Source organism: Chiloscyllium punctatum, chromosome 22 (assembly GCF_047496795.1).
Source record: "Chiloscyllium punctatum isolate Juve2018m chromosome 22, sChiPun1.3, whole genome shotgun sequence".
Taxonomy (NCBI): Eukaryota; Metazoa; Chordata; class Chondrichthyes; order Orectolobiformes; family Hemiscylliidae; genus Chiloscyllium; species Chiloscyllium punctatum.
In genome coordinates, this window is record NC_092760.1 from 60,394,298 (window position 1) to 60,418,534 (window position 24,237).

A 24,237-nucleotide genomic window follows, 5' to 3' on the forward strand; every position below is an offset into this window, starting at 1 on the left:
CAGAAGGCAAATATAGGGACACTGGAGAGGATGCAAAACAGACATACAAGAACTATCCAAACTCTGAAGTTATAATTTTCAGGAAAGATTAAACAGATTACAGCTTTCTTCTTTGGAAAAGTGAAGATTAAAGATAGCCTTATGAAGGCCTTTGAAATTATGAAAGTGATAGATTGCAGTTGATGGAAACATTTATGCAGCTAGTGATTAGGATCTGGAATGTACTGCCTGAGGGTGTGGTGGAGGCGCATTCAAGTATGGCTTTCAAAAGGGTATTGGATAATTATCTGAAGTCAAATAATTTGCAAGTTGACAGAGAAAAGCTGGTGGAGTGGGACCAGGTCGCTGTTGCAGAGGGTCAGTACAGTAACATTGGGCTGAGTGACCTCCTGTGCTGTAACCATTAGAAAGTCTCTGCTGTTGTATGAGATATAAACAGCACACAGATTAGTTGGACTGCATTGTCTATTTCTCTGCTTTATTGAAACATTGAGAACATGCAACAGAATTGGAACTGATAGACCTTTATCTGAGCATAGAGCAATTATATAGCTTTCCCAGTCTTGACCAATAGACTAAGTGGTCAGTACCAAACAGTCCTTCAGTAGAATGTAAAATCCAGAATCATTTCTCAAACTCAGATCAATCAAAGTTGGCTTTCTCACCTGGTTCTAGAGCAACTACCTCTGTGAAGATACAGGAGTTGGATTCCAAAGGCTGTTTTGTTCAACTCTTCAACACTTCCTACGACAAGAACATAGATCTCAGTGGCTGCACTCTGCAACAGAGAGTTGGTGCTTATCCAATCTCCTTGTACCGCTTCCCAAAACACACATTGCTTCCAGCACAGCAATGCCTCAAGGTAATGCCATCGAAAGCATGTTACTACCATCAAGTATCTGTTTTTATTGCCTATATATTCCTACTCTGTCACTACACCTTGTCCTGATATTGCTAGTACCTGTCTGTCCCTCCCTCCATCCACTTATGTGAAAGCTTTCACTCTTTTTCAAAGTACCAAAATTATCAGAAAAAGGAAAGAGGGAGAGTTTTAATTCCTAGATTTAGCTCTGAGTTGAAAACCAGCTATTCACTTCCACTCAGGCCTGTCAACACTTTACAAGGTCTAACCAGTGAGAGTTTGGCAATTGATCCTCCCCCAGTCTGATGGCATGATCCCAGATGATGGAAATGCAGAGTGAAACCTGGCTTGATTGATAATAAGTTCAATTTTCACAGTTGGTCACTGTAGTAGTTAGTGTTGAAAAAATTATCGTGAGCTGCTGATTTTTTTGAACACAAATTTACTACACAAGATGAAATGAACAAATCTTGCTCTATATTTGACAGATTAGAAAGATCTTAGCAAATTGCAAAACAGAGTTTCAATCCCTTCCCTAGAAATATCCTTCTTTCAATCTCAGTAAAGCTTGAATCCACTCTCACCTCTTTAATTTCTTCTTTAACAGATACTTTCCAGGTCTGATGGCCAAAATCTCTTTTCAGCTTTAAGCTTCTACACAAACTCTCACAACTTGGAGACTTCACAAATAAAATTCCTTTGCTTGGGTTAAATGGCTTTTGATCTTGAAACTGGATTCTTCTGATATTAAGAAAAAATGAATACCCTGATCTGTTTTCGCTGTCTGACATTAAAGTCCAACTTTGTAAATGCATCATCAATTAATATCACAGGTATCTTATTAGGAACTTAGCTGAGGTCACATGCTTTCTTAGAAACAATGTCTCTAATTCACTGATCCAAAATGACTTGCTGACCTTTTAACAAAAAAGGTTCTCTAATAAAACTGAAACTACAAATGTAGCTTACTTTAAACTTCAAATTTCAAATGCATGTAGCATACACCTAGACCACCTCAAAAGGATCTCAAGCATTCATACTCAGGATGTGAGCATTGCAGGAAAGTCCTTGCACATCTCTACTTAACCCGAGAAGGGGATAATATAATAACATGGCTTGCTTGACCACATCAGAGAACAAGTTCATAATCCCTGCCAGTGTGAGGGCAGCAGCTTTCCTTTCTTAAAGGATGAGTGAGACCGTTAGTTCTTACAGCAATTGGGTCAAAGCTTCATTTTTACTGAAAGAAGAATTACTCGTGGAATCTTGCTTTGCACAACTCAGCTGCCATGTTTATGTACACTACAATGGTGGCAATACTTTAACAAACAGATTTCATTGGCTGTCAAGTGTTTTGAGATTCACTGAGGATGTGAAAGTGCCTATATAGTAAAACCATCTTATAGTTACTACAGCGTGACCTTTACAGCACAGTGATAAGGAACTCAGAAGCAAATCACGTAGTCTTTTTTAAAAGGATTTATTGTGAACAAGGAGGAGATGCCTTCCCCTCTGGTTTACTTTACTTTGTTTTCACCATGTAGGTTTGGGCTGCAGTAGCTGACATCTCCCAAAGGCTTCCATCTGACCTCGTGTGGCAAGAGCAGCACAGATTCCGGAGTGGACCAGAATGTACCACAGCTCTCTGCAAATCAAATGGTCAGGTAAAGAAAGGAGAGGGTAGTGGAGTGAGGAATATGCTCTGTAATGGGCAGAGATTCTCAAATTTAGAATTTTTTTTTAGAATCCCTACAGTGTAGAAACAGGCCATTTGGCCCAACAAGTTGACACCGACCCTCCAGAGAGTAACTCCACCCAGATCCATTGCCCTACCCTATTACTCTACATTTACGCCTAACTAATGTACCTAACTTACACATCTCTGAACACTATGGACAATTTAGTATGACCAATTCATTTCACCTGGACATCTTTGGATTGCGGGAGGAAACCGGAAACCGGAACACCTGAAGGAAACCCACGCAGACACGGTGAGAATGTGCAAACTCTAGACAGACAGTTGCCCCAGGCTAGAATCGAACCCGGGTCCCTGGTGCTGTGAGGCAGTAGTGCTCACCACAGAGCCACCATTCCCAAAGAGCTGGATCTTACATTCTCTGGTCCGAAGGCAGGTGTGCTCATTAAATCCCAACACATGGCTTTCCAGCCACCCACCCACCTATCTCTGACATGTACAGATTTTTTTTCTTTGATGAGATTTGGGTTTCATTGACAGATTCACTGAAATTTCTTGCCCATCCCTCGCTGCCCTAAAACTGATTGGATTTGTAGGCCATTTCAGGAGGCAGTTAAGAATACCGTGGGTTTGGATCCACATGTAGGCTGGACCATGTAAGGAGGGTAGATTTCCTTCCCCAAAGGGCATTAGTGAATCAGATGGGTTTTTACAACAATCCGCAATGGTGACAGGTTCACCATTAGACTAACTTTTAATTCCATGTTTTATTGAATCTAAACATTTGTCAAAACTCCAAGCAAAACGGCAATTAATAGGAGTCAGGATGGCTGTAGTTGTTGGAAGGCAGTCATCTCAGCTTCAGGACATCACTGCAGGAGTTCCTCAGGGTAGTGTCCTAAGCCCAGTCTTCAGCTGCTTCATCAATGACCTCTCCATCACAAGAGTGGGGTTGTTCACTGATGACTTCACATTATTCCGCACTATTTGCAGCATCCACCAGTACTGAAGCAGTTCATGTCCTGGACAGCAAAGCCTGGACAACATCCAGCTTTCAGCTGATAAGTGGCAAGTAACATTCATGTCACACAAGTCCCCCTTCAACAACAGAGAATCTAACCATCACCCTTTGACATTTGACAGCACTACCATCACTGAATTCCCCCAAGATCAACATCCTGGGGGGTTACATTGACCAGAAGCTGAAGTGGCTATAATCATTGTGGCTACATGAGCAGGTCAGAGACCAGGAATCCTACAGCAAATAACTCCCCAAAACTTGTCTACCAGCTACAAGCTCAAATGAGGAGTGTGATGGAATTCTCCCCACTTGCTGCAAAGGGTGTAGCTCTAACAACAAGCTTGACACCATCCAGGATAAAGTAGCAGTGTAGTTCGCATCACATCCACAAACATTCACTCCCTCCACTACTGATGCTCAGTACTGATTCATGAGATACACTGCAGAAAACCCCCAAAGCTCCTTAGCAGCATCTTCCAAATGCATGGCCTCCACCATGTAGAGGATCAAGGAAAGCAGACACCTGAAAGTTTTGGTCCGAGCCACTCACCACCCTGACTTGGAAATATATTGCTATTCCTTCAGTGTCACTGGGTCAACATCCTGGAACTACTTCCGTTTGGGAATTCAAGAGAAACATTTTCCTCAGTTCTATAGAAGAAAAAGGGACCTTTCATGGGGCATAATGGAATTCATCTCAGATGCCACTGAGTAAAGATTCTCTGCTGCAGTTTCTCAGTCAAGCTACTGCATGACTAAATAGCTAAATAATAGAGAGGAAGGTACACTCCAGATTATAGGGGATTGAAGTCCAATTGTTAGAACAAACAGTAATCACCTTAATTACCCAAAGATGTAATGAGCAAATATGTCACATGAAGTAGATTGTGAATTTCAAACTTGAGGATATTTGCTGAAGTTGAACATAAGTGGCTGTATTCTGCCCTTTTGCAGCCTATCGCTTGGTACATCCCCTTGCACAGATTCTCAGCTGCTGCCAACTCGTTTGATGTGAAGGATGATGCCTCAGAAGACCGGACCCCTGTGCCGCTGAATAAACAGCAGATATCTCAAGCAGTGACCCCACAGAAACAGTGCATGCAGGAAGCAGCTTGGGCTCCCAGTCCATCTGATACACGGAGAACCAGCTGGACAGACTTTGTGCCATTACACAGGAGGTAACAACACAAAATTAATTCAAAGGGCTCTTAACTGCATTTGGAATTCAACAGCTGGAATTCAACAACCAGTTAGATGCTGGGGGTAGATGTGTTGTACAGAAACAGCCCATCAGCCAATTGCACCTGAGTTGGCTGGTAACTAGAAAAATCCCTCAAACTAACCCCACTACCCTGCTCTCTCCCCAGAGTCCTGGATCAATCCCAAGCTAATCCCACTGCAGGCTCTTTTCCCATAGACATGTATTCACCTTTCATAGACTTATTCAGTTTTTCACTTGAGATTTATTTCAGCCTCTTGCAGCGAAGTATTCTCTGCACCAATAACCCTTTGTGAAAACACATTGTTCTGATTCCCCAAATGGAAGGGATGTTCTTCTCTATTCAAAACATTATATAATTTAAAAAATCTCCAAGATTTCCTTTTACCTCTTTGCTTCAGTTGAATTACTCAATATTCTAATCTCTCCTGATAGCTCGAGAGTCCCTTCCTGGTTACACCCCCTGCTTTCAGTGGCTTTAGTGTCCTTTATAAAGTTAGATATGAAACTATCCTTATCTGTGGTTGAATTGATATTTCTTTACACTTACCTTTTGTCAAACTGTTATTGACCTTTTGATAACTTTATCTCACTACTCAACATTCAATAAATTTCTGTATTTATTTACAGGGTGTCTGTGTATATTCTCACCCTTCAGTATCTTTTGATTTCGTGTTCACTTCCAAGACGTGTCTGTTTATTTTTCCAAAGTCTACTTGCCTCACATATCTCCTCATTAGCCTGCTTCTGCCACTTGTCTGTTCCCTTTCCCAATCCATCCACTGTCATCCAGCGGTTTCTCTCACATATCCTGTCTGGAGTCATCGGCAGATTTGGAGATAGTCCGACCTTAATCAGATCATCCATGTACACCAAAAAGTGAAGATTGTAACACCCTCTGATCTGAAGCCTGCACTTTACACATCATACTGAGCAGAAAAAGGTAGGAATGTAAGAACAGAGGAGACCATTTAACCCAACCTCAAATCTACATTCTTGCCTACTTCCAATATCCTTTCATCCCCTTGGCCTACCAAGAATCTATCCACTTCTACTTTAAAAATATTTGAAGACTCTGCCTTGAACACTTTTTCGCAGTAAGTGTTTCAAAGACTTACAACCCTCTGAATGAAATCTTTTTGGCTTATCTCTATTTGACATGAATGACCCATTTTTTAAAAATAAAAAGTGAGTGCTGGTTCTGGGTTCTTCCACAAGAGAGGAGAAAGCAGCCTGTCTAACTATGTATTAAGGATCTTAAACGTTTATGTTTCAATCAAGTTTGATCTTGCTCTTGCTCTTGCTCTTCTAAACACCGGCAGATACAAGCAGAGTTAGACAATCCATTGATTCCAGGTATTAATCTTGGAAACCTCCCCTGATTGGCTTCCATTTCATTTACATCCATGCTTAACTAAGATGACCAACATCATACACAATATTTGGTATGGTCTTAATAATGCTATTTGTAACTGAAGCGTAATCTTCACATTAATGTAGAATTCCTCTTGCAATAACCACCAAACATTAGCTTTCCTCATGACTTGCTGTACCTGCAGATTAGCCTTTCATGATTCATGCAAGAGGACCACCAGATTCTCCCTGCATCTCAGAACTTGCACTCTCTCACCATGTAGAAAATATGCCTCCGTTTAATATTGCTCTAAACTGGGCAATTTCACATTTTAGCTCATTTGTTAGATCTTTGCTCACTCACTTAACCTGTAAATACCTTAATGAATAAAAAAGAACTGCAGATGCTGAAAATCAGAAATGAAACCAAAGATTGCTGGAAAGTCTCAGCACATCTGGCACTATCTGTGGAAGGAAAGCAGAATTAATGTTGTAAGTTCAGATCATAAGCTGTACAACAATATACATCAATCCACCAACAGCTTAGAGTAATAGAGTCATAGAGATGTACAGCACCGAACACAGACCCTTTGGTCTGACTCATCCATGCCGACTAGATATCTCAACCCAATCTAGTCCCACCTGTCAGCATCCAGCCCATATCCCTCCAATCCCTTCCAATTCATATACTCATCCACATGCCTTTTAAATGTTGAAATCGTATTGACCTCCACCACTTCCTCTGGCAGCTCTTTCCACACACGTACCACCCTCTGTGTGAAAAGATTGCCCCTTAGGTCTCTTTTCTATCTTTCCCCTCTCACCCTAAACCTATGCCCTCTAGTTCTGGCCTCCCGCACACTAGGGAAAAGACTTTGTCTACTTATCTTATCCATGCCCCTTATAATTTTATAAACCTCTATAAGGTCACCACTCAGCCTCCGACGGTCCAGGGAAAACAGCCCCAGCCTATTCAGCCTTTCCCTATAGCTCAAATCTTCCAATCCTGGCAACATCCTTGTAAATCTTTTCTGAACCCTTTCAAGTTTCACAAAATCCTTCTGATAGGAAGGAGACTAGAATTACACACAATATTCCAACAGTGGTCTAACCAATGTCCTGTACAGCTGTAACATGACCTCCCAACTCCTGTACAGAACATTGGTTAGGCCACTGTTGGAATATTGTGTGTAATTCTAGTCTCCTTCCTATCAGAAGGATTTTGTGAAACTTGAAAGGGTTCAGAAAAGATTTACAAGGATGTTGCCAGGATTGGAAGATTTGAGCTATAGGGAAAGGCTGAATAGGCTGGACTCCACTTTCAAGGAGCTATGAACCTGCACTCCAAGGTCTCTTTGTTCAGCAACACTCCCTCGTACCTTACCACTAAGTGTATAAGTCCTGCTAAGATTTGCTTTCCCAAAATGCAGCACCTCGCATTTATCTGAATTAAATTCCATCTGCGATTCCTCAGCAGTTTGGCCCATCTGGTCCAGATCCTGTTGTAATCTGAGGTAACCTTCTTTGCTGACCACTACACCTCCAATTTTCATGTCATCTGCAAACTTAATAATGATACCTCTTATGCTCACATCCAAATCATTTACAGGGAAACCTCAATTATCAGTACAAGATGGGCGGGCACTATTTTGTTCAGATAATCGATTATTTGGTTAATCAATTAAATGCCTTTCCTCTGGGGCTCAGAGTTTTTAAAGTCTGCTCCCCGTTCAGGAGACTGCAGCAGCACAGAGTGCCCGAGACCCCGCCTCCAACCCCACCCTCCCCCAACCCCCCATGCACCGTCCCCCACCCCTAACATCTCTCCCGGCCCCCAACCCTGTGCAACACCTCCTCCCACCCCTAACACCTCCCGCACCCCCAACACTGCCCCGCCTACAAAACCGTGCAACACCTCCCCCCGCCCCAATACCTGCCCCCACCCCCAACACCACCACCTGGCCCAACCCCATGCAACACCTATCCCTGCCCCTAACCCACCCCAACCCCTCCAACACTAGCCCCACCCTAACCCTTCTAACACTGCCCCCTCACCCGCAACCCCTCTAATACTTCACCCCACCCCCAACCCCGCGCAACACCTACCCACGTCCCAGACACTGCCCCCACACCCCAACACCTCCCCCCACCCACAACACCCACTCCACCTGCCTCCCAACACCGTACACACCTGCCCCCTCCCCAGGGCAGCTGGACTGGACAACAACAAGAAGACTGCTGTAGTTGCCTTTGTGGGGTAAGTCTCCAAATAGCGCGCGCACACACACACACACACACACACCCTTTTACTGCAACTTTTTGGAGAGATTATATGGGGAAGCAGGGTTTAGGGTACACCTCTGTGTAGAACTCCAGTGTGAGGAGAGAGAGAGGGCGGGCAGTCAGTCATTTGGAGACGGTGCCTGTTTAATCACTGTAAACAAATGAAGCGATCACTGTTGGAAACACGTCTTTGATGTGATGTTTCCATTGGGACCTCGAGATCTCCTTTGGATAATTAAATTTTCGGATAATTGGTATTCGGATAACCGAGGTTCCTCTGTATATAAATGATGAAAAGTAGTTGGCCCAGCACTGATCCTTGTGGCTCTCCACTGGTCACAGGCCTCCAACCATCAAAACAACCCTCCACCATTACTCCTCTGTCTTCTACCTTTGAGTCAGTTCTGTATCCAAATGGCCAGTTCTCCCTGTATTCCATGAGATCTAACCTTGCCAATGAGTATCCCATGGGGAGCCTTGTCAAACGCCTTATTGAAGTCCATATATATCATGTCCACTGCTTGGCCCTCATTAATCCTCTTTGTTACTTCTTCAAAAAACTCAATCAAGTTTGTGAGACATGATTTCCCACTGTTCCTAATCAGTCCTTAAATACAGGATTCCCTCCAACAGCATGCCCACCACTCATATCAAGCTCACTGGTCTATAGTTCCCTGGCTTGTCCTTACCGCCCTTCTTAAACAGTGGCACCACGTTAGCCAACCTCCAATCTTTTAGCACCTCACCTGTGACTATCAATGATACAATATCTCAGTAATCACGTCCCTTGATTCCCATAGAGTTCTGGGGTACACCTGAATAGGTCCTGAGGATTTATCCACTTTTATGCATTTCAAGACATCCAGCACTTCCTCCTCTATAATATGGACATTTTTCAAGATGTCACTATCTAGTTCCTTACATTCTATATCTTCTATATTCTTTCCTACAGTAAACACTGATGCAAAATACTCATTTAGTATCTCCCCCATCTCCTGCAGCTCCACACAAAGGCTGCCTTGCTGATCTTTGAGGGGCCCTATTCTCTCCCTCGTCACCCTTTTATACTTAACGTATTTGTAAAAACCCTTTGGATTCTCCTTAAATTCTATATGCCAAAGCTATCTCATGTCCCCTTTTTGCCCTCCTGATTTCTCTCTTAAGTGTACTCCTACTTCCTTTATACTCTTCTAAGGATTCGTTCGATCAATCTTGTCTATACCTGACAGTTGCTCCTTCTTTTTCTTAACCAAACCCTCAATTTCTTTAGTCATCCAGCATTCCCTACATTATTGGCCTTTCCTTTCACCCTAACAGGAATATATTTTCTCTGGATTCTCGTTATCCCATTTCTGAAGGCTTCCTGTTTTCCAGCCATCCATTTACCTGTGAACATCTGCCCCCAATCAGCTTTTGAAAGTTCTTGCCCAATGCCGTCAAAATTGGCCTTTCTCCAATTTAGAACTTCAACTTTTAGATGTGGTCTATCCTTTTCCATCACTATTTTAAAACGAATAGGATTATGGTCTCTGGCCCCAAACTGCTCCCCCACTGACACCTCAGTTACCTGCCCTGCCTTATTTCCCAAAAGTAGGTCAAGTTTTGCACCTTCTCTAGTAGGTACATCCACATACTGAATTAGAAAATTGTCTTGTACACACTTAAGAAATTCCTCTCCATCTAAACCTTTAACACTATGGCAGTCCCAGTCGATGATTGGAAAGTTAAAATCCCCTACCATAACTACCCTATTATTCATACAGATAGCTGAGATCTCCTTACAAGTTTGTTTCTCAATTTCCCTCTGACTACTGGGGGGTCTATAATACAATCCCAATAAGGTGATTATCCCTTTCTTATTTCTCAGTTCCACCCAAATAACTTCCCTGGATGTATTTCCGGGAATATCCTCCCTCAGCACAGCTGTAATGCTATCCCTTATCAAAAATGCCACTCCCCCTCCTCTCTTTCCTCCCTTTCTATCCTTCCTGTAGCATTTGTATCCTGGAACATTAAGCTGCCAGTCCTGCCCATCCCTGAGCCATGTTTCCGTAATTACTATGATACCCCAGTCCCATGCTCCTAACCATGCCCTGAATTCATCTGCCTTCCCTGTTAGGCCCCTTACATTAAAATAAATGCAGTTTAATTTATTAGTCCTACCTTGTCCCTGCCTGGCCCTGACTGTTTGACTCACTTCTGTTCTCAGCTGTACCCGTCTCAGATCGATCTCTTTCCTCGCTATGTCCCTGGGTTCCCCCACCCCCCCCACTCCCCCCACCTTACTAGTTTAAATCCTCCCAAGCAGTTCTAGCAAATTTCCCTGCCAGTATATTAGTCCCCTTCCAATTTAGGTGCAATCCGTCCTTCTTGTACAGGTCACTTCTACCCCAAAAGAGATTCCAATGATCCAAAAATGTGAATCCTTCTCCCACACACCAGCTCCGCAGCCATGCATTCATCTGCTCTATCCTCCTATTCCTGCCCTGACTAGCTTGTAGCACTGGGAGTAATCCAGATATTACTACCCTTGAGGACCTCCTTTTTAAATTTCTGCCTAACTCTCTGTAATCTCCCTTCAGAATCTCAACCTTTTCCCTTTCAATGTCGTTGGTTCCAATGTGAACAATGACCTCCTGCTGACCCCTCTCCCCCATGAGAACATTCTGCATCCTCTCTGAGACATCCTTGGTCCTGGCACCAGGGAAACAACGCACCATTCTGCTTTTTCTCTGCTGACCACAGAAACGTCTGTCTGTACCTCTGACTACAGAATCCCCTAACACAATTGAGCTCTTGAAAGCCGACATACCCCTCATTGCATTAGAGCCAGTCTCAATACCAGAATCTTGGCTATTCATGCTACGTTCCCCTGAGAATCCATCACCCCCTACATTTTCCAAAATAGCATACCTGCTTGAAATGGGGATATCCACAAAAGACTCCTGCCCTCAGTGCCTACCTCTCTTATGCTTCCTGGAGTTAACCCATCTATGTGACTGTATCTGAGACTTCCCCCCCTTCCTATAACTGCCATCCATCACATACTGTTGCTGTTGCAAATTCCTCATCGCTTCTATCTGTCTCTCCAACAGATCCACTCGATCTGATAAGATTCGCATCCAACAGCATTTATGGCAGATATAATCCGCAGTAACCCTTAAACTCTCTTTAAACTCCCACATCTGACAAGAAGTACATGTCACTGCAAAGGCCATTTTTGCTCCTTTTCGACATACAGATCATTGTTGTTTTAATGTTCTCTGTTGGACTTAAAGAATAAAATGGTTAATTTTTACTTTAAATAGTGAAATCTGGAATAGTTCTTTGCCTCTTGAAATTTAACAGATTACAGCATGAGGTGAGCTTCTCTGTGTGTCAGATTTAAATGAGCAAAGGGCTTTACCCTGTATAAATAAACAATATTTATAGAAACACTTATTAGTTTTTATACTTCTGGCTAGCTTTCTCTCATACTCACATTTTTCCTTTATTAAAATTTGTTCTTCACTTTTATAATATGTCCAATTTTCTGACTTGCCTTTTTTGTTTCACAATTATATGACTTTTGTTTGAAACTATCTTTAAAATTTCTAAATAACATGTGTGGTAGATGTGTCTCATGGAATTTTTCTTACTCACTAGGATATATCGATTTGGTGCACTTCTGACATATCCTCTTCAATGCCTGTTACTGCATTATTGACTTTCCTTTAATCTAATTTTCCAATTCACCTCAGCCAACTCTACTTTCATTATTATCCTTAAAGTTTAAAAAAAGTCTGCTCCCTCTCTCTCTCTCAAACTGAGTGTAGAGTTCAATGTACTGGTCTCTGCTCCCTGGGAGCACCTTCACTGAAATCAAAAACTAATCCTATGTTATTGCAGAGTAAGGTCTGGTACAGAGTAAGGTCTGGTATAGACTGCTCTCAGGTTGACTCTAGGATGTTATATTTTAAGAAACTATCTCAAAAACATTTTATGACTCACTTATTTCAACTATTCATTGCTAATTTGAATATTCTAATCTGACAAACTCAGATTATTTGTTCCTTTATGCTCTACTCTATTGTATGGTTAGTTAGGAGGGCCATACACTTGTCCCACAACTTCTTGTCTTTGCCATTTTCTGTCTCTATATTAACTGTTTCTACATCCTGATTTCTTGTACTTGGGTCAGTCCTGTCAATTGTGTCGATACTATCCTTAACTAGCAGAGCCACCAATTCCCTTTCCTGAGCCCCCTGTTCTTCTGAAATGCCCTCTACCCTTCAATATTCAGATACTAAGCCATGTCTCTGCAAAAGCTACCAGATCATAAATGATTATTTCGAAAGTGCACAATCAGCTCATCTGTTTCATTTTGTATCTGCATGCATGTTGCATTTAGAGTCTTTAGTTTTATCCTTTTATTCAGTCTTACTCTAACACTTGTACTGTCAATCCCTTCCTATCAAGGTCAGTTTACAATTTCATGTATTTATACCTTTCTTTTTTATCCTGACTCTACTCTTTCTTTGACTTATTGAAGACATATTTGCTCCAGATCAAACTGGCATACAGGAGCTCCCACATGATGCAGCCGTGATGCATCATCTGTCCTGCCATTCCCAATGTGTTCTTACGAGCTATTTAATTATTTTATTCAGTTATATATTGACTTTGCTTTTTATATATCTTATTAGCCTTATCACCAGTTTACTAGTTTAAACCTTGGGAATAGAATGAACATTAATCACTTGCCAGATTAGCCTTTTCTCCTTCAGCAGAGGAAGTACCAATCTTAGAAGGAGAAATCATTAGAAAAAGCAAAGAGAAAGGAGAATCTATTTCCATTTCTCAGTCAAATACCAGTGGTCTATTGCAATTTTTAAAAATCTCAATGGTATTCTGGTTCAGAGGCAGGGGCACTGCTACTGTGTCAGAAAAGCCCAAGTATGTACTGTTAGTTGCATTCAAAGACTAAGTTGCACCAAATTGGCATATACTCCCAGTACAGGCCTTTCTGTTTTTGGGACAGTACCACAAGAGCCCCTCCAAATCTGCTTTTTTTAATATATTTTAACCTACTTTGTGATCAACCCTGTTACAGGAACTTTCTTCAGCTGCTTCTTTAATTAACTAAGATCAACTGATCTCCCAGTGGACCCCTTTTAGAATCCTGCTTGGGATTGAGACCTAAACTGGAGACTTCAATTAAAATGCTAACAACAAACAAGCTTTAGAGAAAAAGATTAAAATTCTCTTATTCACTAATTGCCAGCATTTAGTCATTCAATGAGATCATTGGCTGATCCACAACTTCACTCCATGTATCCAGCTTCATCCCATCACCCGAAATATATTTGGATAATAAAAATCTATCAATCTCAGATTTCCATTTAAGAACTGGCTAAATATTAATCTCCATTTGCAGAATAAAATTTCAACCATCCTTTCAGTGTAGAAATGTTTCTTAATGTTATTCTCATAAGACTTAATAGTGCGTTCACTTCTACGTCAGGATGTCATTATGTTCAGATTGTGCCCTTAATCCAAAACACTCAAATAGCAGAAATTGTTTCTTTCTTTCTAATCAATTGTTGCTCTATTATGCTGAAAACTTTGATCAAATTATCCACTAACTTTCTGAATTCCAGGAATATAACCAGAGCTGGTGTAATGTAATACTGAAATCCTTTCAGTCCGTCTATCATTCTGGTAAATCTAGGCTGACATTAATAATGATTTTTTTATGTCTTACCCTAGGGGAAGTATTTCTGCTTATTTTTCCTCAAGCCGTACACGTCCCCAATCGAACACCTCCAGCCTCACAGAACGCAGCAGCTTGGGAGAGACTGACATTAATTCCTATTTACAGTCCAGTCTTGTATCTCTGCCTTCGGATTCCTTACCAGGTTAGTCAGGTCATTATTGGCAGAAACGCTTCAGCCATTCAGTTTCCTCTGTTTGTGTTTTTCTTGTAATCTTTCACTCCCCTTTTCCATGGATCTCGAGCAGACTGCAGTCCCATTTTCCATTGGGCGCACCCCATGCAGACGCTTAATCCAAGTGGTTTTGTCACAACATCTCAATCCACCTCACCCTTCACCAAATATCAGCTGTACAAGACCAGGTGTGGTCTCCTTGAGCCGAGAAATTAGGGAGAAAATGTTCACACTCATGGTAGATTTGGAAAATGGGAGGGCACAGGTTTATAGTGGTCAGTGGATGAAACAAAAATGCTATGAGGAAAGCTTTTTCATGCAGTGAGTGAATACGGGCTGGAATGCATTATTATGCGGTGGAGACAGTTTTAGTCATTCAACAGGGAATTAGTTGGTTATTTGAAAAGCCACAATGTGCAGGATTAGGGGAGGAAAGCAGGAAAATGGCATTGGATGAGATGCTCATTTGGAGACAGACATGATGGGAGAATGGTGACCTTCTTCACTGTAAGACTCTGTGAGAGTGGTAGTGCGTCTACCTCTGAGTCAGGATGTAACGTGTTCGTAATTCCTCACTGAAGACCATAGGATGCTCCAAAGTACGTTACAGCCTTTAAAACACAGTCAGTGGGATCAGGTTAGAAACACAGCAGCCTGTTTGTGAGTAGACAGCTTCCTCAAATGCAGTGAAATAATAATCAATAATCTGTTTTAAATTATACTGGTTGAAAGATAAATGTTATCCTGGGCACTCCTCTGCTTTACACGTAGTGGCAGTGAGAGGGCATGAGACCATAGTTTACTGTCTCATCTGAAGGACAACAGCTCTGACAGTACAGCACTCCCTCTTCAGTACTGGGCTGAAACAGACTTCAACCCTTGATTTTTCAATTCTAAGGTAAAAATATATCCAGTGAGCTAAGTTTGACACAGGCAGCGTTTTACCTGCTGGGACAATGAGATTGTCTTTATTAAATTGGTTTTAATTCCTTTGTCTGCCTCTTGCTTCCAGGTTTGATTACACCTGATTCTTCTGGATTACAATCACCAATTCAACTGTCCAGACGATCAAGTAACACCGAGGAACTAAATTTAACTGTAAGTCAACCATAGAGACTGCATGCCTGACCAACAGCTTCTGAAAAATCCAGTGACTCAAAAAAAAAATTCCTGAGAACAGTTCTGGTCGCCCAGTTAATAGGAAGGATATTATTAAGCCGGAGAGGGTTCAGAAAAGATTTACCAGGATGTTGCTGGGAATGGAGGATTTAAGGATAGGTTTGGATGTTTTTCACTGGAGCATAGGAGATTGAGGAGTGACCTTCCAGAGGTTTATAAAATCATGAGCGGCTTAGATAGAACATTGAACATTACAGTGCAGTACAGGCCCTTTGGCCCTCGATGTTGCGCTGGCGAGTGTCTTTTCCCTAGGGTTGGGGATTTCAAGACTAGGAGGTATATTTTTAACGTGAAAGGAGAAAGATGTTAAAAAGACACAAATAGGAAAGGTTTGGAGGTCTGTGATCAGCGGTGTTCCACAAGGATCGGTGCTGGGTCCACTGCTTTTCGTCATTTATAAAAAAATTATTTGGATGCGAAAGTAGGAGGTATGGTTAGTAAGTTTGCAGATGACATTAAAATTGGAGGTGTAATGGATAATGAAGAAGGTTACCTCAGAGCAAAACAGGACCTTGGTCAAATGGGTCAGTAGGCCGAGGAGTGGCAGATGGTGTTTAGTTTAGATAAATGTGAGGTAGGTGTTGCATTCTAGAAAGACAAACCAGGACAGGACTTAAACACTTGGGTTGTGTTGATGAATAAAGAGATCTCGGGGTGCAGGTTCTTAGCTCCTTGAAAGTGGAGTAGCAGGTAGTCAGGATAGTGAAGAAGGCATTTGGTATGCTTGCCTTTTTAGTCAGTGCATTGACTATAGGAGTTGGGATGTCATGTTGCAACTGGACAAAGCATTGGTTAGACCACTATTGGAATACTGTGTGCAATTCGGGTCTCCCTGCTATAGAAAAGATGTTGTGAAACTTGAAAGGGTTCAGAAAAGATTTAAAAGGATGTGGCCAGGTTTGAGGGTTTGAGCGGTATGAAGAAGCTAAATAAGTTGGGCCTATTTTCTCTGGAGCATTGGAAGCTAAGGGGTGACCTTATAGAGGTTTATTGTTATGGACTAGGCCAGACTACTCAAAACATTCTTGAGCAGGTAACCCAGACCATAACTTTGCAATTTGTTTTGGTGAGCATGCAGTGAAAACCAGCCGGAGTAAGTTAGCTAAGTTGACTACTTGGTTTTAAAACAGACAGAAATCTATTCACAAAATTACACAATGAAACACAAAGAACAGAATAAAGAACCCCTACAGAACTCAGTCTATCCAAACTAGACTTAATTATGCTGTTTTGAATATACACAACAGTCCCAATAAGCAAACCCCCTTAAAATACAGTTTAAAAATGGAACAGATGCTTACAGGTTGAAGTTAGAAGGGCTGAAAGAGAGAAAGAGAGAGAGTTTCCACACAGCTCACTGTTGAACCCCTAACTAGTTCTGGTCTGAACTGCTCAACTAGAGAGCTGACCCCTCCCCTTTCATTATATAGGTCACTTCTAAAACATGACCACTTTGGCCTGAAGTCTCATCTGTTTACATATAAACAAAAAAGCCTCTCAATACCCTTTAATCTCTGTACCAAACCAATCTAATTGGCACAGGGAGATTTTAATGACCCCTCTGAAAAATACCAAGGACACAGTATTCTTGAGAAAAGCAACAGCTTTTAGAAAAAAAGGGATTGGCTTTGTGACACTTACCCCCTTAAAAAAGTGAACCATCAATATCAAAAGATGGCTTCATGTTTAAATCCCTTCAAAAACAAACTGGTTAGAAGTCTAAAACACACATATACACTGTACTAACTGTACCCATGCAAACCTGCACAATCACATGCAAATTCAGGCCACGACACTCCCACCACCGAATGCCTCTGTTTCTTATTCGATCCTCGATAACACATCAGCAATCACGTTTTCGCGACCTGCCACATGCACATTTGTCAAACTGAATGGCTGCAACAACAAGCTCCATCTAAACAGTCTGGCGTTTTTGACCATAAATCTTCCCACAAATGTCAATGGGTTATGATCAGTGTCTACGATTGTCTCTGATGCATTGCTCGTAATATAAACACTGAAACGTTGTAATGCCAACACGAAGCTTAAAGCCTCTTTCTCCATTGTTGAATATTTCTGTTGATGAACGTTCAACTTCCTGGAAAAATACCCAACGGGTCATTCTTTTCCCTTGTCATCCTCCTGCAGGAGTACTGCACCAACAGCCACATCACTGGCATCGATAACCACCTTGAAAGACTTCATGTAGTCTGGTGTGGTTAATACTGGGGCAGTGGTTAACACAGTTTTTAGGCTGTCAAATGCCTTTTGACAGTCCACTGTCCACTGAAACTTATTGTCCTTTTTTAAACAATTCAGTGAGTGGAGCTGCCACACCGTTAAAGTTCAGCACAAACATTTGGTAAAATCCACTCAATCCCAGGAACCAAAGTGCTGCTTTTTTCATTGATGTTGTGGAAAATTCCCCAATTACTTTCATTTTTGCATCTCGTGGGACCATTTGTCCATGTCCAATAACATGGCCCAGGAAGGTGACTTGGGCTTTGGCAAATTCACTTTTAGCCCGGTTTACCACCAAAACTACCTTCCAAAGTCGACCTAACAACTCCGATAAATGCTGTAAATTGTCCTTCCACACGTAATTATCAATATACATCAAGTAGTTGGGTAATCCAGCAATGACCTTATTAGTCAGTCTCTGAAATGTGGCTTGAATGTTTTTCATACCAAATGGCATGACTTTGAATTGATATAGCCCATTTGGTGTTATGAAAGCCAAAATTGCCTTTGCTCTCTCTGACAGAGGTACTTGCCAGTAATCTCTGAGCAAGTCCGACTTAGAAATATAAGCTGCTTGTCCCACTTTTTTGAAACAGTCCTCCAACTGTGGAATTGGATATGGATCAGTCTTTGTAACGGTGTTGGTTTTGCGATAGTCCACACATAACCGTTGGCAACCATCTGGCTTTGATGCCATGACTATGGGTGAGCTCCAATCACTGTAACTCACTTCGATTATGCCATCTTGAAGCATGCGCTCTATCTCCTTCTGAACTGTGCCAACTTTAGAGGGTTATGCCTATAAGGATGTTGCTTAATCGGAACAGCATCTCCTATATCTACACCATGCACAATTAGGTTAGTACTTCCCAGTTTATTTCCACATATCTCCCCATGTGATAGTAATAACTCTTTCAGGTCATTTTGATTTTCTTGTGGAAGGTAACTCAGTAATTTATCCCAATTTTTGACAACTTCCTCTTTGTCCAATTTGATTTGAGGAATGTCCAATTCAGAATCCTCTGAACTTGGTTCTTCCTTCTGTGCTGTCATCATTAACACCTTCTCCTCTTGTTTTCCTTCCCTATCCAAATACCTTTTGAGCATATTCACATGACACACTCTGCGAGATTTCTTCCTGTCTGGAGTCTCTATCAAGTAGTTCACCTCACTCAATTTCTTCTCCATTTGATAAGGTCCACTAAACCTTGCTTTTAAAGGCTCACCTGTTACTGGAATATTGCGAATTTGTGATTTCTTATCCGTTTCCTGTTTCATTGTATGTTGTGATACTTTTAAATGCTGTCTAGCCCAGCTCTATTTAATCATTTGCTAAAATCTGACACATAGTCCAAATGGATGATCTCTGAATTCTGACTTATTAGTTTCTTCTTAGTTAATTTTAATGGTCCTCTTAGTTCATGTCCAAAAATTAATTCAAATGGACTGAATTTGGTGCATCTCTGATCGCAAAAAGTACAAACAAAACTCCCTTATTCCAATCATTTGGATAATCCTGGCCATAAGCCCTCAACATGGTCCTTAGAGTTTGATGCCATCCTGTGATTCAGGATAGTTTGCTGCAGACTTGAAATGCTTTATTCCCAAGTTATCCAGAACTTCCTTGAGTAGTTTAGATGTGAAATTTGATCATTGATCTGACTGGATCTCTATTGGTATCCATACCTCGTAAAAAAAAATTAAGAAATTCTTCTACAACCCTTTAGCTGTGATGTTGTGTAATGGGATTGCCTCTGGAAATCTAGTCGACACATCTAATATTGTTAATAAATAATTATTCCAACTTTTTGTTTGAGGTAGGGGACCCACACAATCAATCAACACGTTTGTGAAATGTTCCTCAAATGCTGGAATAGGTATTAAAGGTGCAGGTTTTGTTACTGCCTGTGGTTTTCCGACATGACTGGCAACATTCAACTACATCCTTGTGTAGTCCAGGCCAGCAAAAATGTCTTTGTATTTTAGCCTGTGTTTTCCTTATTCCCCTAAATGACCTCCAAATGGTAGCTCATGTGCCACTCGCAGCACCTCCTTTCTGTACCCTACTGGCAAAACAAGTTGATGAATCTCTGCCCATTTCACATGTGCTTGAATGTGTGATGGTCTCCATTTCCTCATTAAGACATCATTTGTTAAGTTATAACACTCAGGGATGCTTTCACTCTCCTCTGTAAATGCCTTTTGAAATAACCGTTTTAAGTTCTCATCTTTCTGCTGTAATACAAACAGCTTAGCAGAGCTATAGATACTTGCATGTTTACCTATTTGCTCCTGCTCTGTCCCATTTATCTGATCAAAAAAAGTATGGGAAAAAGCTATGTCAACTTCCATATCTGTGCCTTTTGATCTCTCCTACTTCAACGTGTGCCTCTGTGATCTTGAGATCACTTAATCAGGGAAAATTCCCGGAAAAACATTCATTTCCTCAGTTGCCTGCATTTCCACTACAGTAGGCAGCACACTTACCAGTGAATCAACTATATCATTTGCAAGGACAAATTGTATTCCTGGAGCTGAGAGTTTGTCCAGTGCTCCAACTATAAATTCTCCACTCTTCTCTGGACTCTCTCGCCTCACTTTACATAACTGAGCACTTTTTGTCACACCATGAATTCCTGTTACCAGTACCTTTTCTGGCACTAGTCCCTCAGGAGTACATATCTCCTCATCCTTCAGTATCACAGACTGAGAGGATCATGTGTCCCTTAATATTGTAATCTCTTTACCTGCTACTCCTGGCCTATGTGAATAAACTTTATCCTTGCATGTATATTTTTTAAGCAGATCTGGCACTTGCTCCTTATTCAATCCCTGATCATCTTGTACATTCTGAGGCAGTGTCTAACTTCCCTTGTGCTTTTTGTTACCAGTCTAACAAAACTCCCAGGCTTGTGGGTTTTCCTACATCTGGGCTTTCTCCTAGCCCACCAACACTGATTTCGTGTGGCCCACTTTATTACAATGAAAACACCAGAGCTTTTTAAACTTCTTTGTCCCCCTCAAGGGTTTCTTTTTTACCCTGCGGTAAATTATCCTTATGATCTTCACTGAGATCTACCTTTCCATTTCCATGTGAGGATTTCTCTTTGCCCCGATTTCTATCTGCCATGGACTGAAATTGATTCTAGAAACCAAACCATGTTTTATGGACCAGCTCATAATCATCAGCCACTTCAGCTGCTAACCTTTGTTGTTTTAACTCTCTGCTCTTCCACATGAGTTTGCACTTCTTCAGTCAGTGAATTTTTGAATTCCTCCAAAATAATTACCTCTTTAAGGGATCAATCATTAAAGCTCTTATCCATCTATCGAAATTGGTCTGTTTGATCCTTTCAAACTCAATGTTAGTTTTGACCAGGGTCCCTCCTTAGATCCCTGAAATGTTGTCTGTAGGCTTCTGGTACAACTCACATGACTTAAAATGGCTTTCTGCACCTCTTCATACTCTCCAGACACCTCCTCTAATAGTGATGTGATTACCCCACTAGCCCTACCTACAAGTTTCATTTGGATCAACAAAACCCACGTTACCACTCGCCACTGCATTTATTTTGCCACCTTTTCAAATGAGATGAAAAAGGCTTCCACATCCTTCTCATCAAATTTAAGCAATGCTTGAACATACCTAAACAGTTTCTCACTAGGCTTCTGACTACCAGGGGCGTGCTCATCCTCACTCTCCACCTCACTAAGCCTACCCTCAGCTTTTATCTCCAGCCTTTTAAGCTGAATTTCTTTTCTAAGTGTCAGTTTTTGAAGTTCAAAAGCTCTCTCTTTTTCTGCTATCTTTTTCCCTCTCTTCTGCTTTTAATCGTAACTCAAACTGTTTCATTTCTGCTGCCCTTTCCTTCTCTAGCCTCTAACTCAAGCTGCTTCATTTACAATTGAATTCTTGCCATCTCTATCGATTCTGATGGTTTCTCCGGCAAGTTTAAATGCTGAGCTACTGCTGTAATTATCTCTCCTTTCCTCACAGAAGCAGGCAGGTCCAATCCTAGTGAATAAGACCTGGGTCTTATTCACTTTTTGCAAAACTTCCAAAATCACTGCCTCCATTTACAGAAAACTTTGGCCATTGAAAGACGCATTACTATCCCAAGCTTTGTCTACCCAACCAAGCCGACACCCGAAATAAAGACTCTAGCACCTACTACTCACAAACAGCCCCAATCTGTTATGGACTAGGCCAGACCACTCAAAACCTTCTTAAGCAGGCAGCTCAGACCATAACTTTGCAATTTGTACAGTGAGAATTACCTGGAGTAAGCTAGCTAGGTTAACTATTTGGTTTTAAAACAGACAGAAATGTATTCACAAAATTACACAATGAAAGACAAAGGACAGCATAAAGAACCCCTACTGAACTGTCCATTCCAGAGTAGACTTAATTCTGCTATTCGGAATATACACAACAGTCCCAATAAGCAAACACCCTTAAAATATAGTTGACAAAATAGAACAGATGTTTACAGGTTGAAGTTAGAATGGCAGAGAGAGGGAGAGAAAGAGAGAGTTTCCACAAAGCCCACTGCTGAACTCCTAACTAGTTCTGGATTGAACTGCTCAGCTGGAGAGCTGACCACTCCCCTTTCATTATACAGGTCACTTCTAAAACATGGCCACTTTTTGGCCTGTGGTCTCAACTGTTTACATATAAACAAAAAGGCCACTCAATACCCTTTAATCTCTGTACCAAACCAGTTTAATCAGCACTGGGAAATGTTTATGACCCCTCTGAAAAAAACCAAGGACATAGTGTCCTTAAGAAAATATACAGCTTTTAGAAAAAAGGGACCAGCTTTGTGACATTATAAAATCATAAAGGGCATCGATACGGTGAATAGACAAGGTCTTTTTCCTAGGTCCAAAACAAGAGGGCATAGGTTTAAGGTGAGAAAGGAACGTTATAAAAGGGACCTAAGGGACAACCTTTTCACAAAGAGGGTGGTATGCATATGGAATGAGCTGCCAGAAAAAATTGAGGCTGGTACAATTAAAACATTTAAAAGGAGTGTATATAGGAATAGGAAGGGTTCAGAGGGATATGGCCAAATGTTGGCACATGGGACTAGATTAATTTTGGATATCTGCTCAGTGTGGGTGAGTTGGAATGGAAGGGTCTGTTTGTGTGCTGCTTGACTCTGTAAAAGCAAGTAATTACACTCCAAATGCAGTAGGACTCAATCTTGGAACTTCAAGTTGTGGCCATCCTGACATTTGCTTCAGTTTCCTGGACTTAAAGTGAAGCAGAAATCAGGCTGCATCCAACTTTCTCCTCTACGTCTCTCCCATTCCTTACCCCTCCACGTTTCTCTCCCAAAACTCCCTCATCTCTTGCCCTCAATAATCACTGGGTCTGATACCTTCCTTTTCTCCTACATTTCAAAAGCGCCTCTTTGCTCTAAATAGTAAAAAATGCCAGTGCAACCTTTCACAATGTGAATCGTACAAGCACTACACATAGGGGCCATTCAGCCTGTAATGCCTATGCTGGCTGTTATTTATATTTATCCAATTGTCCCTCTCTTTCTCTGCTTTTTACATATAGTCCAGTAGTATTTTCCTTTCAATGTATTTTTCTAATTCACAAGTTTCCATAAACCTCTGCTGACACTCACTTCTCCTCCCACCAGCTTGTTCCCTCAATGTCTCCATTTTCCCACTGGGTGGCAGCAGACTGTTAATGAATTAGTTTCCCATCCACTGTCAGGGTGGCTTCCTGGGAGTTCTTTTACAGTCACCCTGAAAACTCTGCACAATCCCTCACTCATTGTACCCCCCACCCCCCCCCCCCCAAGTTCAGATGGGATCCTGCAGCTGGGATCGGAGGACACCCACCTGACCCGACGCACCCACCCCCACCCTGCCAGCTGAGTCCTCCCCCCCCCCCCCCATCCCCACTCCTTTCCATCGGCAATGTTCATCATTTTCCCTTTTTCTTCCCCCCCCCCCCCAAATAGTTTAAACATTGGCAATTCTGAAATTCCGCGAGAGAATTGCCCAGAAATACCAACTGTTTTCATGCAAAGACCTCTCTTGCAGCTCACATCATTTTGAAAGACAGTGTCTTGGCTCATTTAAAGATATTTTCTTTCGAACAAAAGTTTCAGGCATTAAATCAGTCAATGGAATTTAAGATTAATGGCTCATATATTACAGGTTGATGACAATACTGAGAGAGTGTTGCACTTCAGAAATGCAATGCTGTGGGAATATGCATTGTCATTGGGGCAGTATGGTGGGATATTGCTGTCTTCCAATAACGTGTTAAACAAAGCCCCAAATGCCTCTTGAGTGGAGTAAAAGATCCCCTTTTTGACATGTTTCGAACCTTCTATCCATTGTTCAGGCCATTTATCCCTCAAACAACACACTAAAAAAACGAATATCTGGCTTTTGTCACTTTAAATGTTTATGTGAGCTTGCCATGCACAA

At 41.5% G+C, this 24,237-nt stretch overlaps 1 protein-coding gene across 1 annotated transcript in view; it reads left to right on the forward strand.

Annotated features, from left to right (window-relative positions):
• The window catches only part of LOC140493374 (uncharacterized), a 91,073-nt gene that overhangs the window by 66,371 nt on the left and 465 nt on the right, over nucleotides 1–24,237 (forward strand). Inside the window, exons 12-16 of the mRNA XM_072591771.1 lie at nucleotides 676–862; nucleotides 2,407–2,526; nucleotides 4,534–4,757; nucleotides 14,183–14,331; nucleotides 15,374–15,459. Coding sequence (XP_072447872.1) covers nucleotides 676–862; nucleotides 2,407–2,526; nucleotides 4,534–4,757; nucleotides 14,183–14,331; nucleotides 15,374–15,459 — 766 coding nt within the window. The remainder of the gene's footprint in view (nucleotides 1–675; nucleotides 863–2,406; nucleotides 2,527–4,533; nucleotides 4,758–14,182; nucleotides 14,332–15,373; nucleotides 15,460–24,237) is intronic.